The sequence below is a fragment of the Pocillopora damicornis genome, chromosome 7 (genome assembly GCF_964200805.1).
Source record: "Pocillopora damicornis chromosome 7, jaPocDami1.2, whole genome shotgun sequence".
Lineage (NCBI taxonomy): Eukaryota > Metazoa > Cnidaria > Anthozoa > Scleractinia > Pocilloporidae > Pocillopora > Pocillopora damicornis.
The window spans coordinates 20,623,349-20,640,626 of NC_142676.1; the positions used below are offsets into that span (position 1 = coordinate 20,623,349).

At 38.0% G+C, this 17,278-nt stretch overlaps 2 protein-coding genes across 2 annotated transcripts; both read right to left on the reverse strand.

Moving 5' to 3' along the window:
- Positions 1-1,287: 1,287 nt before the first annotated feature.
- Positions 1,288-3,574, reverse strand: LOC149043066 (uncharacterized). Its single transcript, XM_089211207.1, has 2 exons — positions 2,747-3,574; positions 1,288-1,501 (listed from the first exon to the last, which is right to left on the reverse strand). The coding sequence occupies exons 1-2, from the start codon at positions 3,486-3,488 to the stop codon at positions 1,440-1,442; spliced, it is 804 nt and encodes a 267-aa protein (XP_089067333.1). The 5' UTR covers positions 3,489-3,574; the 3' UTR covers positions 1,288-1,439.
- A 195-nt stretch (positions 3,575-3,769) lies between these two features.
- On the reverse strand, positions 3,770-7,469 carry LOC149043067 (uncharacterized). Its single transcript, XM_089211187.1, has 2 exons — positions 5,416-7,469; positions 3,770-5,090 (listed from the first exon to the last, which is right to left on the reverse strand). The coding sequence occupies exons 1-2, from the start codon at positions 5,442-5,444 to the stop codon at positions 4,814-4,816; spliced, it is 306 nt and encodes a 101-aa protein (XP_089067313.1). The 5' UTR covers positions 5,445-7,469; the 3' UTR covers positions 3,770-4,813.
- Between the last annotated feature and the right edge of the window lie 9,809 nt (positions 7,470-17,278).

Sequence of the window (17,278 nt, forward strand, 5' to 3'; positions counted from 1 at the left end):
TAGCTTTGGTTTTAGAAAGGTTCATTTTTAAGCCAGAACATTTTTCGAAGTCATTAAGGATTTGTATTACTTTTTCGACTGATGAAATATTTGCTAGAGTAGCTGTCATGTCGTCGGCGTACAACAGAGACCTAGTTTCATCTTCCCCGATTTTTATGCCTTCAATATTCTCATTTGTTCTTATAGATATCGCCATAATTTCAATGGCAATTAAAAATAAATAAGGCGACAGAGGGTCTCCCTGCCTAACACCCCTTTCTAGTTGAAAAGGAGAAGAGAAAAAACCATTATTAAGAACACAACCTGAGAGGTTATTGTAAAACGTTTGAATCCACTTCATGAAGGAGGGTCCGAAATTAAAACACTCTAATGCTTTATAAAGAAATTCATGTTCTATGGAGTCAAAAGCTTTTTCAAAATCAATAAACAGTAAAACACCTGGTAACTGTAGTGATTCAGTATGAGCGATAATGTCTAAGATTGAACGAGCTGTTTCCCCAATAAACCTACCCTTCATAAAACCGGATTGATTTGCATGGATTACAGAGGGAAGAACATTTTTTATTCTATTTGCGATGACCTTAGTTGCGATTTTTGAGTCGACATTAATCAACGAGATTGGTCTCCAATTTTCCAAAAACATCCTGTCCCTTCCTTTTTTGTCGATCAAGGTGATGATCGCCTGCTTTTGAGAATTTGACATTTGCCCTAGCTCAAAACAATGATTAAAAACTTCAGTCATTAATTCACCAACAGAATTCCAGAAAATTTTATAAAATTCAAAAGGAATTCCATCATTTCCAGGCGTCTTCCCCGTGTCAAAGGTATCAAGTGCTTTAACACATTCCTCTATGGTTATTTGACCCTCGCAGCTTAATCTTTCCTCTTGCGATAGTCGTGGAATATTCGAATTTCCAAGAAAGTGATGTAATGAGTCAGATTGGTCTACCTTCAATTTGCTACTATATAAGTTCTTGTAATACTCCGTAGCGGAATCCAATATTTTTTGATAGTTTTTAGTAATGACTCCACTTAAACAGAGCTTTCTTATGTGTTTCCTGGTGTAATTTCTCTTTTCTAAACTCAAAAAATATTTAGTACTCTTTTCTCCGTATTCATGCCACCTCGCCCTGGCACGCACAATTAATCCATTAGCCTTTTCCTCATAAAAATTTTCCAAGTCCGCTTTGCATTCATCAAGAATTTTTTCGACCTCCTCACAGGGGGCCTGCTGGAACTGTGCTTGAGCAATTTGCAATTTTCTTTGCAGCATTTCTTCTCTCTCCCTTTTGGTCTTAGCTACTTCTTTTGAGTAATTTATGCAAAAGAGTCTGACTTTATATTTAATCCAATCCCAAGCAACTCTCACATCTGAAAATTCCTCCCCCTCTTTTTTCCATTGGTCTAGCTTTTCTTTCATCTTTTGAACAAAATTTTCATCAGTCAATAAGGAAGTATTCATTTTCCAAAACCCCGGGCCTCGCTGACATTCTTCGATTTCCTGTAGATGTAAGAAAATTGCTGAGTGATCAGACCTTATTGCTGCAATGATGTTGACATCTTTAATCAAGTCCTGAAGTGAATTTGAGATGAGCCAATAGTCTAATCTACAAAAAATAAATGGAGATTTTTGGGACCATGTAAAGCTTTTTGCTTGGGGATTTTTTACACGCCATACATCATGCAAATTAAATGTTGTTTGTATTTCTTCAATGCGTTCAACAACTTTCTTCCTTAATACCAGTATCCCACCTTTTTTGTCCAGTAGCGGATTAATGGGACAATTGAAGTCACCACCTATTATTATTTTATCTTCATAAGCGAGACCTTCTTTCCTTAGAACGTCAATTAAATGATCATAGAATTGCACAGCTTGATTATCATTGTTTGGACCGTAAACATTCACTAAAAAATATTTTTCATCATTGATTTGAACTTCAATACTAATATATCTCCCATTGGGATCAATGACTTTTTTAATTATCTTGCAATCAAACCCCTTTCGAAAGAGTATTGCAACACCCCTTGAACCACTACTCCCATGAGCGAGCTCCAGAGGGGCACCCCATTCAGCTTTCCATTGTTTCTCATTGTTTCCAGTTGAATGCGTTTCTTGAAGAAAAATAATATTTGCATTTTGTTTTCTGCACCATGCAAAAATTGCGCGTCGTTTCTTAAAATTGCTCAAGCCTCTAACATTTAATGAAAGCATTCTAAAATCACTCATTTCTGCTATGATTTTTCTTATTTGGTACGGAAAAAACCTGGAAGACCATTTGCCTTATAACACACCTTTGAATAATTATTTGCATCGCTCTACACAAAGAAACGAAAACACTGACACAAAAATATAAACACATAGTAAATAATTTAGCTTGGAAAATAATATCAAATTTCAAATTTTCATCTTTCCTCCTGAAGGAGTGTAGCATCCTTTCTCTCCCCTTCAGCCGCACTCGCTCCAAACCGATAAATATTAACTTAATAACATGATTGACAGTAATTATGGCTTCCTATAAATGTATTTTATCATTTGTCAAAAAAAAAAAAAGATTAACAAAGAGCGGCCTTCGAATTCGTGAAATTAAATGAAGAGCTAGATAATTCATCTTAAAATATTGTAGACAGTTCTAGAGCAAAGATAGTATATTTGATAGTAAAGCAATACGCGATCAAGTCCAGTAGTCGGTTTAGCTGGTGTTGGCATTTTCAGCTTGCAGGTAGAAGGACTTAAGTTTTGACTCACCATTCAATTTAAAAATGATCCTGGCCGGTACGCTCCAAGGAATATAGGCGAATTGGACATCTTCTCGACTACGGATTTCATTCAGGTGCCTCTCTTTAAGCTTTTTGCGCTGCTCCCTCACAGATTTTGATACGTCGTCTGAAATGTATAGATTTGCTTCATGGAAAGGATTCTCTCTTAACTTAGAGGCCGCATTACGCAAGATGTATTCCTTGGCGGTATATTTTAATAAATATACGTGAACTGGCCTAGGTAGAGTTGCACCACTTGTAGGACTTTGCCTTTGTTTGATATTTGTGCGGTGGGCCCGCATTACTTCTATCTCCTCTAGGCCCATGTGTTCCGTCAAGATCGAAGTTACAAGCGCTAAGCAGGACGAGTCTTTTTCGGCACCTTCTGGAATGTTCCAAATAACAATATTATTTCTCTTAGAACGATTCTCCATTTCTTCTAATTTCTTCTCAAGTAGTTCCACTTGTACTAAATCAGCTTTCTTCTGCAAGGTTTGTTTCACTGCTTCCATTTCTTGGTTCATCCCTTCTAAACCTGCGGATAATTCGCTCGTTGTAGTTTCAAGCGTTGTCAGCTTCGTTAAGATAGTATCATGGCGACTTTGGCTCGAAGCTTCCAACTTATCGATTTTTTCTGCAAGACTTTTCACCAGGCGACTCAGCTCCGCAACGTTTTCCGCCGACATGGTAGACTGAACTTTAAGCTTCTTTCCTGAGCGCAGAATACTCATACTAAAAACTTTGAAGCCATTTTAGATACTTTTCGAGCAGAGCGCGGAACGGCACGTCTTACTACCTCGAAGCCATGCCCAATCTCCGATTGAGCGGTTTGTGGTTGAGCGTGGAAAACACAACCACAAACCACGCTCAACCACAAACCACGATTGAGCGTGGTTTGTGGTTGTGTTTTCCTGTTTTACTTTCTTCACAAAAGAAAAGTTATTAGACAGGACATTTCTTCTGTATCGCTGAGAGTAGATGAGAAATACTCAGGAAACGTTTTCAAAGGACATTGCTTTGTCAAAGCACACAGAACAAATATTAGTCTTGCTGCCTAAAGAAATTACACAAAAACTTGACAATACATCCGAAAGAATTTCATGACATTGTCGTTACTTAATGAAACTCACGGGCGGGGCGTAAAATTTCAGACACAAAAGATCTCTTGTATTGATTGAAGTGCGTACTAAAAATAAATCGGATTTTCACAACACTGTGCACTAGCACGTTCAGAACTTAAAGGCTTTGCAATCTTGGTAAACAAAACAAATCACACTGTTGTCGTGTCATTTATACTTGTTTATTATCTTTTAACGATTATTCCGATTTTTCATTTCATGGATTCACTAACCAATAAAATTGTAACCCCAACTGATTCATTCTTTCAGTTTCTAGGATATGGGTATCAATTCCCTCAAAGTATCACTAAGAAGTACTTTTACTAAATAATTCAATCTACATTATGATTCAAATCAATGAAGCAAGGTGATGCTAAATGCAAATACAAAGTCGTTGCAATGCTATGGTTGTATTCAGTTCGGAAACCAACGAAAATGAAATCAATTACTTGATCGTAATCACTGAGAAATAACCATAACATCCAGCCAAGAGGAAAAAGTCTTGCAATTTTTGAATTCCTATTTATCCTATTAACAATGGAATGTCGACGTCCTTTGCGGCTGACGCAATTTTAAATTCACATTGAATTGCTGAGAACTATGTACAGTAAAACAGTAGTTAATTTGAAAACCAGAGTTAATATACGGTTAAAATTTCACTCCTGGCAAATTTTCATCATATAAATTCTCAGCATAAGTTCAGACAGGCCATGAGCAATAAATTGCCATAACAGAAACACGATTGTAGTCGAAATTTATGTTAATGTTAGAGCCACTGAAGCTTAACGTGCGTGATTTGGGCAAATTAAAAGAGGGATCGGTTGGAATCTAGAATGATAAGGAAATAGGAAAAAGCTAGAAAATTAGAGGGACTCCATATTGTACCCGATAGACACACAGAGACATATTCACTAGCCCCGGTTTTCCCGGTCTTCCGTCTACACCATCCTTTCCTGAAGGGCCAATAAGCCCAGGGTTTCTAGTGTGTTCGATGTCTCGCCTCTAAAGCTGTGAAATGATTCCTTTTTTTTTCTGATAGCTTGGTTTAATTCGCTCAAGTTTGACTTCATTTCCTTGATCACTCTCCATAATTCCTGTTCTGATCCCACCGATTGAGCAGCAGAGCTTTGGCTGGGTACGATTTCTTCTTGCATTCGTCGCAGCCTGGGACAAAAATGATCCCCAACATAAGCATCACAACAACGACTGCAGCCCCTAAACCAAATAAGAAACCGAAAAACCCCATGACTTTGAACAGTTTGTTGCACGTGTCTCTGTGGTAGCCATACGCAGAGTATAAAACATTTTCTGAGGTTGAAAAAATGAGTTCATTAAGCTTATTTGTCTTCAATGTTTCAGTTGCGCGCGACCTTTGAGAACCTGATGACGAAGCAACATTTTGCGAAAATTACACAGAGAAGGGGTGGCTGAATACATGTAAAGCGAAACAATCGAGTAAGACATGTACACAATCTTATCAAATTCAATTTTTTTAAGGCTTATCCAACAGATACAGAAAAAGGTTACTTAAACAGCTTACCCTGAATACTTATCCCTGGCGTTCATCATTTTCTGTTGGATAATTTTTATTTGGCGGAACGCAATAATTTTGGTTTTCCTCCATGTGTCTTCTTCTTCCCCCGTTTCTGTTCAACTCCAATCTCCTCACTTGTTCACGCTGTTCATTAATTCTTGCCGGTTGCCTCTGTTGTACAGCTCTGTCACTTTCCATCAGGATGTAGAGGATCATTAACATTAGAAAGTCAACGAATCGAATGAAAAAGTCTTGAATAGTGAGCATGATGCGAAGAATGCTTCGAGAAAGAGCCAGCAGAAGAGCAATGAGTAAGCCTCACTACTGATCCAGAAGCTTGCCACGCGACGCAAAAGCCAAACTGAAGGGATCAACCCACCCTCGGTATTAGCTGTCACCACAATGTGCTCACCAGGCCAGAAACGACACCTCAGGTAGTTAACCAAAATGGACCAATTATCTGCGTTTGGATCCACGGGCAATATCAGTTATCAGTTCAATTCAGTAAGGCTTATTCACGTGCCAGTGCTCATGAAAATTTCTAAAAACGGATTCTAAAATGGACCAATGATCTGCGTTTGGACCCACGACATTAGACGAGATCACTTGACCCCAATCAGGCTTTTTCACGTACCAGAGCATATCTCTCAGTATATAGTGAATAATCCAAGCTTGTCAATGTACGCTGACGATCATCAGCTTTATGTAAAGGGATATTTAAATTCATATATATATTTTAAGTCATCACCAGACTTGAAGTTACTAGGAGTAACATTAGATGATGAACTTAGTTTTAGTGCTCACATAAGTGATGTATGCAAAAAGGCAAGTAAGAAAGTTGGTGTTTTAGTACGTCTTAGAAATATGATTCCCAGAGAAGCCAAGTTACAATTATATAAATCGGCAATTTTACCTAATAAAAACTTATGATCAAATTTCTGTCATGAGTGAAGGAAAATGTATTATGTCCATGCTTCTTTCCTTTCTCACATTTTTTTTTTTTTTTTATGAAAAGAAAAATATGTTTGAAATAACAGTAATACAGCCTCATTACTAACACGGATTGCCCCCAAAATAACAAGCATTCTAATTCAATAGCCATTTCTCTCTGCAGCTTTTAATACAAAATATGATAATATTGTTAATGTTCCCAAAGCTCAAATGAAGGCCTGCTGACTTGACAAGCTGTCCATGAATGGTTTAACCAGCTCGGTTGTGGCAAAGTTGAAAATGAGTCCAAAAGTAATTGATATTGGTAAGGCAGGTAGAGCTTTTTTGTAGATTGCCAGGAGGAGGAGTGTTAAGCACAGACCCTGCAAGGAACAAACAACAAAGCCTATTAATTTTCTGAAGAAACTGTGGCGCTACAGCAGTGAAGGGTATTACAAGATAATTTGGTTATAGAAATTGCCCATTCTGAAGAGTTTCTAAAACTTAGTTTTGTGCATTAGCCTTTCATCAATTGCTCTAACAAAGGGCTAATAATGATCGTACACCGCCTCTAGTCTTGAATTAAGTGCAGTAGTTAATTATGTTTTATCAGAGTAAGTACGTAACTCAAAATACAGAAGATATCTTGCTTATCTAACAATAAGTATATTATATGGAATTGCTTCGTTTTTTTTCGTAAAACATAATTTTAAGGAAAAATTAGCATAATTCTCAAAAACAAGCATAACTCAGGGTAAAAAATAAAGCATTGCTAGTAGCATGATAAGCTATCTTCGCATGAACAATCTTTCATTTAAACAAGCTTAAGGCGACACTACAAACGACACATATCTTGAAAATTACTCTGCCTACAGGTGTCGAACTAGCCTGACCAGGAAGATCATGCTATCAGATACACTGCGAGAAAATAAAGAACTCCAAGCCTCATTCTTCAGGATACAGATTGCAAGTGTATAGACTACGGGCAGTTCCTCGTTTTCGGCGAAGTATCACGCTAGATTTGGACAGATGGTTATTTTGTGCTGTAAAAGAACCTGTATATATTTGTTCTTGATTCGTGCATTATATGTACTCTACTCTGTGCAGTTGGATAAAAATAAAAATTATAGATATGACATTGAAGCTTCATCAGGCTGATAACAATTTTAGACAATGAAGATTTAGATATATGAAAATTCACATATTTGCACTGCGGTGGAAAGATGAAATTAGAAGATCCTCGCAGCTAAGAACACTACTGAAACTAGTAGTTGTAAGTAGGACCTGAAAAAATTTCAGGCCCGTACGGGATTTGAACCCATGACCTCTGCGATACCGGTGCAGCGCTCTACCAATTGAGCTAACAAGCCAACTGGGAGCTGGTCAATGAATTGGGTACAAATAAACATCCGAGTGAATGAAGATTTAGATATATGAAAATTCACATATTTGCACTGTGTTCTTAGCTGCGAGGATCTTCTAATTTCATCTTTCCACCGCAGTGCAAATATGTGAATTTTCATATATCTAAATCTTCATTCACTCGGATGTTTATTTGTACCCAATTCATTGACCAGCTCCCAGTTGGCTTGTTAGCTCAATTGGTAGAGCGCTGCACCGGTATCGCAGAGGTCATGGGTTCAAATCCCGTACGGGCCTGAAATTTTTTCAGGTCCTACTTACAACTACTAGTTTCAGTAGTGTTCTTAGCTGCGAGGATCTTCTAATTTCATCAATTTTAGACAAACTGAGACAGAAAATACTATCAGCCCCTTTCTTTTATTTTTAGGATAAAGCTTCTTAGAGCCATACAAACATAACAATACTGATACACTACCCCTGTCTATCTATTTCTTCTGATAATGATCCAACTATCCTCTTCATTAAACAACCAAAAAAACTCTGTTGTCGTAAACATGCCTTTCCGGCCTAAAAGTACTATAAACAATTAGTTCCCTCAATTCGTTCGTCTTCGTGGACCGGCACAGGAAAAAATGAACAGAAAGTCGAGGAATTTGCTGTAAACGTTTAACGAGAGAAGTGTTTGGAGAAGCTTTCCTCGAAAGCAGACGGAGTAATAGGAATTAATTATACATTTCACTGAAAACTTGAATTTTCAAGGAAACTGAATAGTGGCTGAACATAAAGCGAACAAATCTTTAAGAAATTTATAGGATCTTTACATAAAATAAAGTTGCTAAACACTTATCTAACTGCGTATAAGAACAGATTTAGAGAAACATTTGACTGCACAATTCAATTTAATTCAATATCACTCTTAACTTGACAATTACAGTGAAGCAAATGTCGAAACGTCGTCAACAATATTTTCAACAGTTAGTAGTTTTTCAGCCGGAAATTGTTGATGTATTTCAATAACTTATCTTACTGATGCAGAAGAAGGTCTTTAACAGTATACCCTGTTTTTTCAGTCCTGGCGTTCATCACTTTCTGTGGGACGATTTCTGTTTGGCGGAAAGCTATGATTTTCATTCTCCCTTCTTCGTCTTGTCTCCACATTTGTAATTTTCAGTGTTTTTAGCAGCCATAATCCGAGTAAATTCCGACAAACAGCCATGCTAGATTGAGCATGTTGGAGACTTTGCCTGACTGAGTGGCGCGAAAGGGGAGTGACGCGTCAGCAGCTGATCGACAATGTCAATCACGTGTGTTGTTGCGGTTTTCCTCTTAAAATCTTTGTAAAACACGCACTAGGGCTTAAATGCTTTGCAGTTGTTCATAATGCGAATTATCAACTTAAGATGTTGTGGCGCTCTTTTATATTACGAAGCCAAGAAAAAAGTTAGAAGTAGACTCAACACACGTCATAAAAGCTGAAAAGGCTTTATTGACTTATTTCTTAGCGATTTATAGCTAATATTTCCAAATTTCGAGACCATTAAGCGATGTTAGCTTCACAATAAACTGTTGTGCATGGAGAAAAGTTAATCGGTAGACCATTTTTAATACATATTTCAAGGTTGCTCAAACAAAAACTTACGCTTCCCTTGTATCAACATTACCCAAATCCATTTCTGATAAAACAGCGACGAAAAAGCGATAATCTCTCTCCAAATGGTTTTTTTGGACGTCGAAAAAACCTTTCGCCACACATTTCATTATATAGAGTGAGTTGAAATATTTGTCCCGCGGTGATCCCGCAAATCTTTGCGCAAACACAAGGATCCTATTACAGGCAACTCATTCATTTTGGATTGTCCTGGGGGAAGAGAGTCATTGCAATGCTGAGTTTTTCATTGTCTAGAGTTTTGACCAATTTCTTCTCGACTTGTTCGTCTCCAAAGGCCTGCACAGGAGAAAAGAGCTGAAAGTCAAAAGAATTGCGACAAAAACTTAGGAAAGAATCGTAGCTCAGAAGCTATCTTCCAAAGGAAGGGTTAAACTCGATAACTAACTAAGCTCAATTCGTATTCAAAGCGACCTACAATCGTCTACAATACCTATTGAGACGAGTTGCTCACAGGAAAATGACAGTTTCACTTTTCCAAATATAAGTACGTGTCGTGTAAATAAGAAAATCAACAAATAGACTGAAAAAGTCTTGAATAGTTAGCATGATGTGGAGAATGCTTCAAGAACGAGCCAATGGAAGTGCAACAAGTAAGCCGTACAACTGAAGTTATCCGCGTCATATGAAGAAAAAACCTAATAAAACAAGACTAAGGAACAATATTAAGCTGTCAAAAGTCATCACAATGTGCACACCAGGGCGGAAACGACATCAAAATGGACCAATGATCTACGGTCATTCTCGCGCACTTCAGTTGGCCTCGTGTAGTTTTTTGCAGGCGCCAGTACAATGTGCTCACCAAGTCAGAAACGACACAAAAATGGACCAATGATCTACGTTTGTTCCCGCGCACTTCAGTGGATCTCATGCAGTTTTTTGGAAGCGCCAGGACAACGTGATCACCGAGCCAGAAACGATACCAAAATGGACCAATGATCTGCGTTTGGTCTCACGCACTTCATGTGCCAGTGCATAGCTCTCATTTAGAATTCATAGCTGAAACAAACGTCTGTGCATACACAAAAATTATTTGCATATGAAAATTTTTAAAGCGGTTTTGCGCGATCTTTAAGACAGTGAAGCCAGAAGAAGTAAGTTTTGTATTTTCTACTAAATCGACTCAATCCTTAAGACCTATACTTAGCTGTTATCTTTGTTTTCCCCAGCTTTTCTCCACTTTTATTTTCTTCCCCTTCTAGGAAAGTGTTTTAGCAGCCATAATCCGAGTAAATTCCGACAAATAGCCATGTTAGATTGAGCATGATGAAGGCTTTGCCTGACCGAGTGGCGCGAATGGCGAGTGACGTGTCAGCAGCCGATCGACAATATCAGTCACTTGTGTTGTTACGGTTTCCCTCTTGAAATCTTTGTAACACACACACAAGGTACCAGTCTTTCTCTCACGGTAGCCGTTTACAGGGTCCTCGTTACAGATTAATATCGAAAGTTAGGTTGGTTGGGTTTAAATGCTTTGCAGTTGTTCATAATGCGAATTGTTGTAGTGCTCTTTTATTTTACCAAGCCAAGAAAAAAGCTAGAAGTAGACTATGTCATAAAAGCTGAAATGACGGTGGCAAAGATCTTATAACTCAAGAGAAACACTGGTGTGGTTTTCATGCCTTATTAACTATGCGGTTTCTGGTGTATTTATACTCAGTTAAGTACCGGTAATCTAACACTACATTTCGACGATAACAATTTCAGAGAAACTAAGAGATTTAAAATTACAAGGTTATTTCTTTTCTAAGATTTCAAGTGAAGGTAGAAAAAGAAGTTATCTGAACCTTACAAAACATCATTCGAAAGTTTTGTAATTTGTCCATCTTGTGAAGCTATCCATGTCCATGCATCATGTTACTAAAGGTTTTCTAATATTAGGCATTCTGTACACCTCTACACGTCTTCTAGTTTGCGAATATCACAACAGTTTTGACCAATTTTTTCTCGACTTGTTCGTCTTCGAAGACTTACACAGGAGAAAAGAAGAATTGAACAAAAAAGAATTGCGACTAAAACTTCGGAAAGAATCGTAGCTCTGAAGCTATCTTCTAAAGGAAGGGGTAAATTTGATATCTAACTAAGCTCAATTTGTTTTCAAAGCGACCTACAATCGCGTACAATACTTACTGAGACAAGTTGCTCAAAGGAAAAAGATAGCTTCACTCTTTCAAATGTTGGTAAAAAATTTATAAAAAAAAAGAAAAACTTTCCTTCCCCCCCCCCCCCCCGCAGCCTTTGTCATTGTGAAGTCATCTTTTTCACCGAGGAAAAATAATAACATTAAATTGGCCATTAAAAGAGAATGAGGGAGCTGGAAGAGTATGATACATTTTCCGAGGTTAAAAGTATGAATTCATTTAACTTATTTGTCTTAAATATTTTAATTGCGGGCGACTTTTGAGAACCTGATAACAAAAGCAACATTTCGCCAGAATTACACTTGGGGTGGCTGAATACATGTAAAGCGAAACATTCGAGTAAGACATGTACACGATCTTATTAAATTCAATATTTGAAGGTTTATCCAACAGATGAAGAAAAAGTCACCCAAACAGCTTACCCCGTTATCCCAGGCCTTCATCATTTTCTGTTGGGTAATTTATGTTTGGCGGAACGCAATGGTTTTGGTTTTCCTCCCCGTTTCCAGTGTTCGCCTCCGACTGATCTCCTCACTTGTTCAAGCTGCTCATTATTTCCCACCGGTTGCCTCTGCTGCACGTCTGTAATAGTGAGCATGATGTAGAGAATGCTTCAAAAACGAGTCAGCGGAAGTGCAACAAGAAAGCCGTACAACTGAAGTCAACTAAATAACCTATATCATTAGCTGTCAATGACGCACAACTTCAGTTGACCACAACCGCACCTTTTCAAGCGCCAGCGCCATGTGCCCACCAGGCCAGAAACAAACGTCTGTGTATACCCAGAAATTGTTTGCTTATGATCAGTGGAAATTCTAAACTGATTTTCGAGATTTTCGAGATTTTCGAGACAGTGTTTTTGTCTTATAAACAGCATTCTACATTATCTGCGTTTGGACCCACGACATCATTATTTGCACTCTACTTCGTGCAGTTGGATAAAAAAACTGAGACACAATACTACCAGCCCCTTTCGTTTATTTCTAAGATAAAGCTTCTCAGAACCATACAAACATAAAAATACTAATACAATTTATTTGTTCATCTCGTTTAGCTTTCGCTCTTTAACTGTTTCCTCTGAAAATGATCAAACTAGGCTCTTTACTATACGAACTAAGAAGTTCAGTCGTCGTAAATACGCCTTTTCGACTTCAAAGTACCATAAACGATAAGTTTCCTCGATTCGTTCTTCTTCAAAGACTTGTACAGGGAAAGTGAACAGAACGTCGAGGAATTTGCTGTAAAAATTTAACGAGACAGGTGTTTGGAGAAGCTTTCCTAAAAAGCGGATGGAGTAAAAGTAATTAATTCGATCCCACTGTAGACATTGTACTGAAAACTCGAATTTTCAAGGCGTTTGAATAGTGGCTAAACATTAAGCGATCACACACGTGATTGATTATAAGTGCAGCGTGCAAAGATACACAAAAATGCTGAATGATCAAGACATGTAGTAATTGTTTCTTCACGCTTCACTTCTTTACCTCGGCACACCACATTCCGGAAATTATAAATGCAGCGTGTCGAGATACTCAATACTCAAAAAATGCAGGAATTTTTTCTTCATGCCCCATTTATTTCTTTACCTCGGCACACCACATTTCGGAAATATGACCAACGTATTGTATTTGTAAACACCACAAAACTACTGGCCGCTTTATTTTACTTCTAAGATAAAACTTCTAAGAACCACACAAGCATAAAAATACTATGAGACCTATTACACTTCGTACTTTGTTCACCATTGAATTGTTTTGCTACATATCTATTTACATTTTCAATTATACAGCAAAAAAATAGCCCCAGTCATCGCAGGTGTGAATTTAGACATCATCTCTCTTCTCAAAACATGTTATCCGACTTCAAATACTTCTCTCCGAGGACCTGCACAAGAAAAATGAAAATGAACAGGAAAGCGAACGAAAGAAGTACCAAGAAAAGCTTTCCTCCATAGCGGAAAGAGAAAAGTAACTAGCTCAACTGACAAAAGCGATCTAAAAACCTTGATAAATTACCAACGTTTCGTCAAGACTTCGCAGATAAGGGGTGGTGGGAAACAAAGTGAACATATTGGGTAGAAAGTATTTAGATCTTTATATAAAATTCAGTTCTGGAACCCTTATCTAACTGATTTAGAAAAAGGTGCTTAAATAGCTTACCCTGGTTACTTAGCCCTGGCGTTCATCATTTTCCGTGGGATGCCGATTTCTGTTTGTTGGGTTGTTGTAGTTTACGTTCTCCCCTCTTCTTCTCTCTCCGTCTCTATTCAATTCCGGTCTTCTCACTGCACGCTGCTCGTGAACTTCTGCCATAACCTTCCGCTGCATAGCTCTGCCAATATCCAGCAATAGATACAGGATCATCGACAGAAGAATTACAACGAATAGAAGGAAAAAGCCTTGAATTGTAAGTATGGTGTGAAGCATGATGCGCGTCAAGCCGTATAAAGTTTTCCACTCGATCTAAGCAGACAATACTTTGTAGCAGTAGTCCGTGGCTTTGTGCTCACCTCAGCTAGAAAATTAAGTGGCAAATGAAAGTCCAAATCTAGTTCTTTATGAGAAAGAGCAACCCACGTCTCGACAATAAATTGTAGCCTCAGGCCTTTTAGAGAAGTTGAAGTATGATGCATGTAGTCGAGGCCGGTTTCGAAAATTCACGCTGAGAGAAAGAGAGAAAAATTTTGTTTCAGGAAGATTTTGGTCACGTGCTGGGCAACGCGTCCCGTTTTAGCAGTACACACGCAAATTTATTATCGACAGCCTTGAAAAAGAAATGAACCTCGGCGACCTACAAATTCACGTTAAAATTATTCAATTTTTCAGCTTTTAACGTGAATTTGTAGGTCGCCATGGTTCATTTCTTTTTCTCGGCTGTCAATAATAAATTTGCCTGCGTACTGCTTAAACGGGACGCGTTGCCTAGCACGTGACTAAAAGCTTCCTGACTCAAAATTTGAACCCTGACTTTTGGTACAGGGCTGTGGAAGACACGTAGATAACTATGAACATCTTGTTCAACTGATCAGACAGGAGGTGACCAGAAACGAAGAGGGGAGAAGATAAAGGAGAAGAAAGAGCGAAAATCACACTGTTTTCACCCCCCAAAAATCACATTGTTTCACCCAACACAAATTATCCCATTATCCCAAATTATCCCATACATTTTCTAGACTGCCCGGTAAGCCGTGACGACAATACGGACAACAGTTTACAGGAAACCGACACATACCGACAGATTACTGGACGAGTCATCCTACAACCCGACATCACACAAAGCTACTACTATCAGGACTCTTACCCGACGGGCGCAACTAGTATGCACTACGACAGACAGCTTATCCGACGAGAATAAGTACCTTAACCGTGTTTTTTCAAAGAACAACTACAACGAAGACTTTATCCAACGTAACGCTCACCGACCTACTACTACTACCGAAGCTAACGACAACGCAACTCCTACGACCACAGCAACTATACCTTACATAGAGGGCATATCTGAGACCATCCCGCGCATCCTACAACCATTCAATATCCGCGTCGCTCACAAACCTATTACCACAATACGTCAGTTACTGACTAACGTCACAGACAAAGACAAACCGAGGAACAGACAGGGAGCAGTATATAAGATCGATTGCTCCGACTGCCACGCCTCCTACATCGGTGAGACTGGCAGAAACCTCACAACTAGACTGACTGAACACAAACGAGCGACGAGAAAAGGCGATGTCAACAATCACATTGCTGAACATCACCGACTTACGAACCACACTATTGACTGCTGGGGAAATGTTTTTTGTAAAATTCCTATGGAGCTTGTTCTTTCTCAGTAGCAGCTTTGTAGCCTTGATGTGCTATTTTCAAAAATGAACTTGTTTAGGATTATTTGTACGTTTGATAACAGTACTTTGCGGAGAAGATGGGCGAACTTAACAAAGAACAGATAAGTTCGAAATATAATTGTTTACAACTGTTGTCATGCAGAAAAGCGTTGCATGAATCCAGGGATTTAATTGATATGGGCTTAGAGTTAATAAAGCTCTTAAATTTTACAGACTGATTAGAATTTTTCTTTACTAAGTTAGTTGTAACAAAACGTACAATCTTAATATATCGTTTGTGTTCACTTCCTTCAACTGTTTGCTTTTGAACAATCAAATTTGAGATATCGTAGACAATGTTTACCGATCCAAAATTCTTCATTTATTAAATCACCATTTCAAATTGCAGAGTACTCTTTCCAAAGTTTAGTCTAAAAGCTGTCCCTCCCTTTCGGCTCAGCCCTGCTAGCAGAGGCAGTATGTTTTTTTTCGAAGGGAACATTACCAAAGTCATAACTCGTTTGATTTCAAAGATTAATTATTTACAATAAAGGAGGTAAGTTTCTAAAAGAAACTTTGGTGCGGCGTCGGTGGGAGAGTTTTGTATTATTTAGACTGCGTCTGCCCCAGTTCCCACTTTCACAAGCAACAAAATGGCGTCGAAAAGAAACATGACGCTATCTAACATCGTACATTTTGACAAGTCAAGTTCAAGTTTATTAAGTTTGCAGGAAAATCTTTGTACAATAATCACCTCCGGCAAATAGCGAGCTAATCTAGGCAGGCGGTGTTAAGGACATACAACACGAATTACAAAAACACGAATTATGCGAATTACACGATTTTGCATACATTATTTGACAAAAGAGGGAAAAGGTGATAAAAAGTAAATTAATATATTATGTTTGAATTATAATTAAGATGCCTTTTTATTTCAGAAATAAGAGTGCTAGTGCCAGCATAACTATCCAGACTTCCTAGAGTTGCAAATAGTAATGCTTGAATTTTCTTTTTGAATATGTGCTTCGGCAGACTTCGATAGCTTTCGGGAATACTGTTCCAGATTTTTGCCCCAACGATAGAAAAAGAGTTTTTATGATGATTAAGCCTAGAATAGTTAATATAGTAGTTACCAGAAGATGCTGATCGGGTATTATACTGATGTATGTCTTGTGTAGAAATAAAAAGATTGCAGATATTTTTAGGTGCAGAGTTAGTGGTTATATCAAGCATTAAGATTGAATTGAAGATTTAAATAGTTCACAGTTGATGATAGTTTCGAGAGATTTTAGGTTTTTATCAGCATATAAAAGGTTAGTGTCATCAGCAAAGAGATAAAAGGTTAGTTTGTCAGAGGCCATGTAAATGTCATTTACATAAATAAGTAAATTGACACATTTAGTCACTGCCTCTAGTCTTGAATTAAGTGCAGTTAATTATGTTTTGACAGAGTAAGTACGTAATTCAAAATAGAGAAGATATCGTGCTTTTTTAGCAATAAATATATAATTTGGACTTGCTTTGTTTTTGTTTTGGTTTTTCTTTTCCGTAAAAAAAACTTTAAAAACCATTTCCAAATGGAAGGATTTGCAATTTCGCTTGCAGAATGGAAGTGTGATAACTTCATGAGCGGGATAACTTGACTCCATTTCCAAATGGAAAGATTTGCAATCCTTTGTCGTTTGTTGCTCTAACTTAATGAGCGGGATCCAGTCTAGCGAGTTTGAAATATTCAGTAGGTGCGTGGAGGTAGGAAAGTTCAATATGCTTTGGATAGGTAGATTTTCTTGTCAGGAAAAACACGGTATGCTCAACACAAGCCATCTTTTGTGTCCTACAAATAATTATTTCCAAAGAGTAGTCTGAGAGCTGTCCCTCTCCTTCGGCTCAGCCCTGCTAGCAGAGGCAGTATGTTTTTAGTTTCTTTTTTTCCTTCCCCTTCCCCGG

Bases quoted from the DNA above. Each gene is read 5' to 3' on its own strand.
- LOC149043067 (XM_089211187.1), bottom strand. From the start codon at position 5,444: ATGATGAACGCCAGGGATAAGTATTCAGG. The intron at 5,091-5,415 runs GTAAGCTGTTTA...TATTTGGTTTAG, and splicing joins GCCAGGGATAAGTATTCAGG to GGGCTGCAGTCGTTGTTGTG.
- LOC149043066 (XM_089211207.1), bottom strand. From the start codon at position 3,488: ATGAGTATTCTGCGCTCAGGAAAGAAGCTTAAAGTTCAGTCTACCATG. The intron at 1,502-2,746 runs GTGAGTCAAAAC...TTACATCTACAG, and splicing joins GATCATTTTTAAATTGAATG to GAAATCGAAGAATGTCAGCG.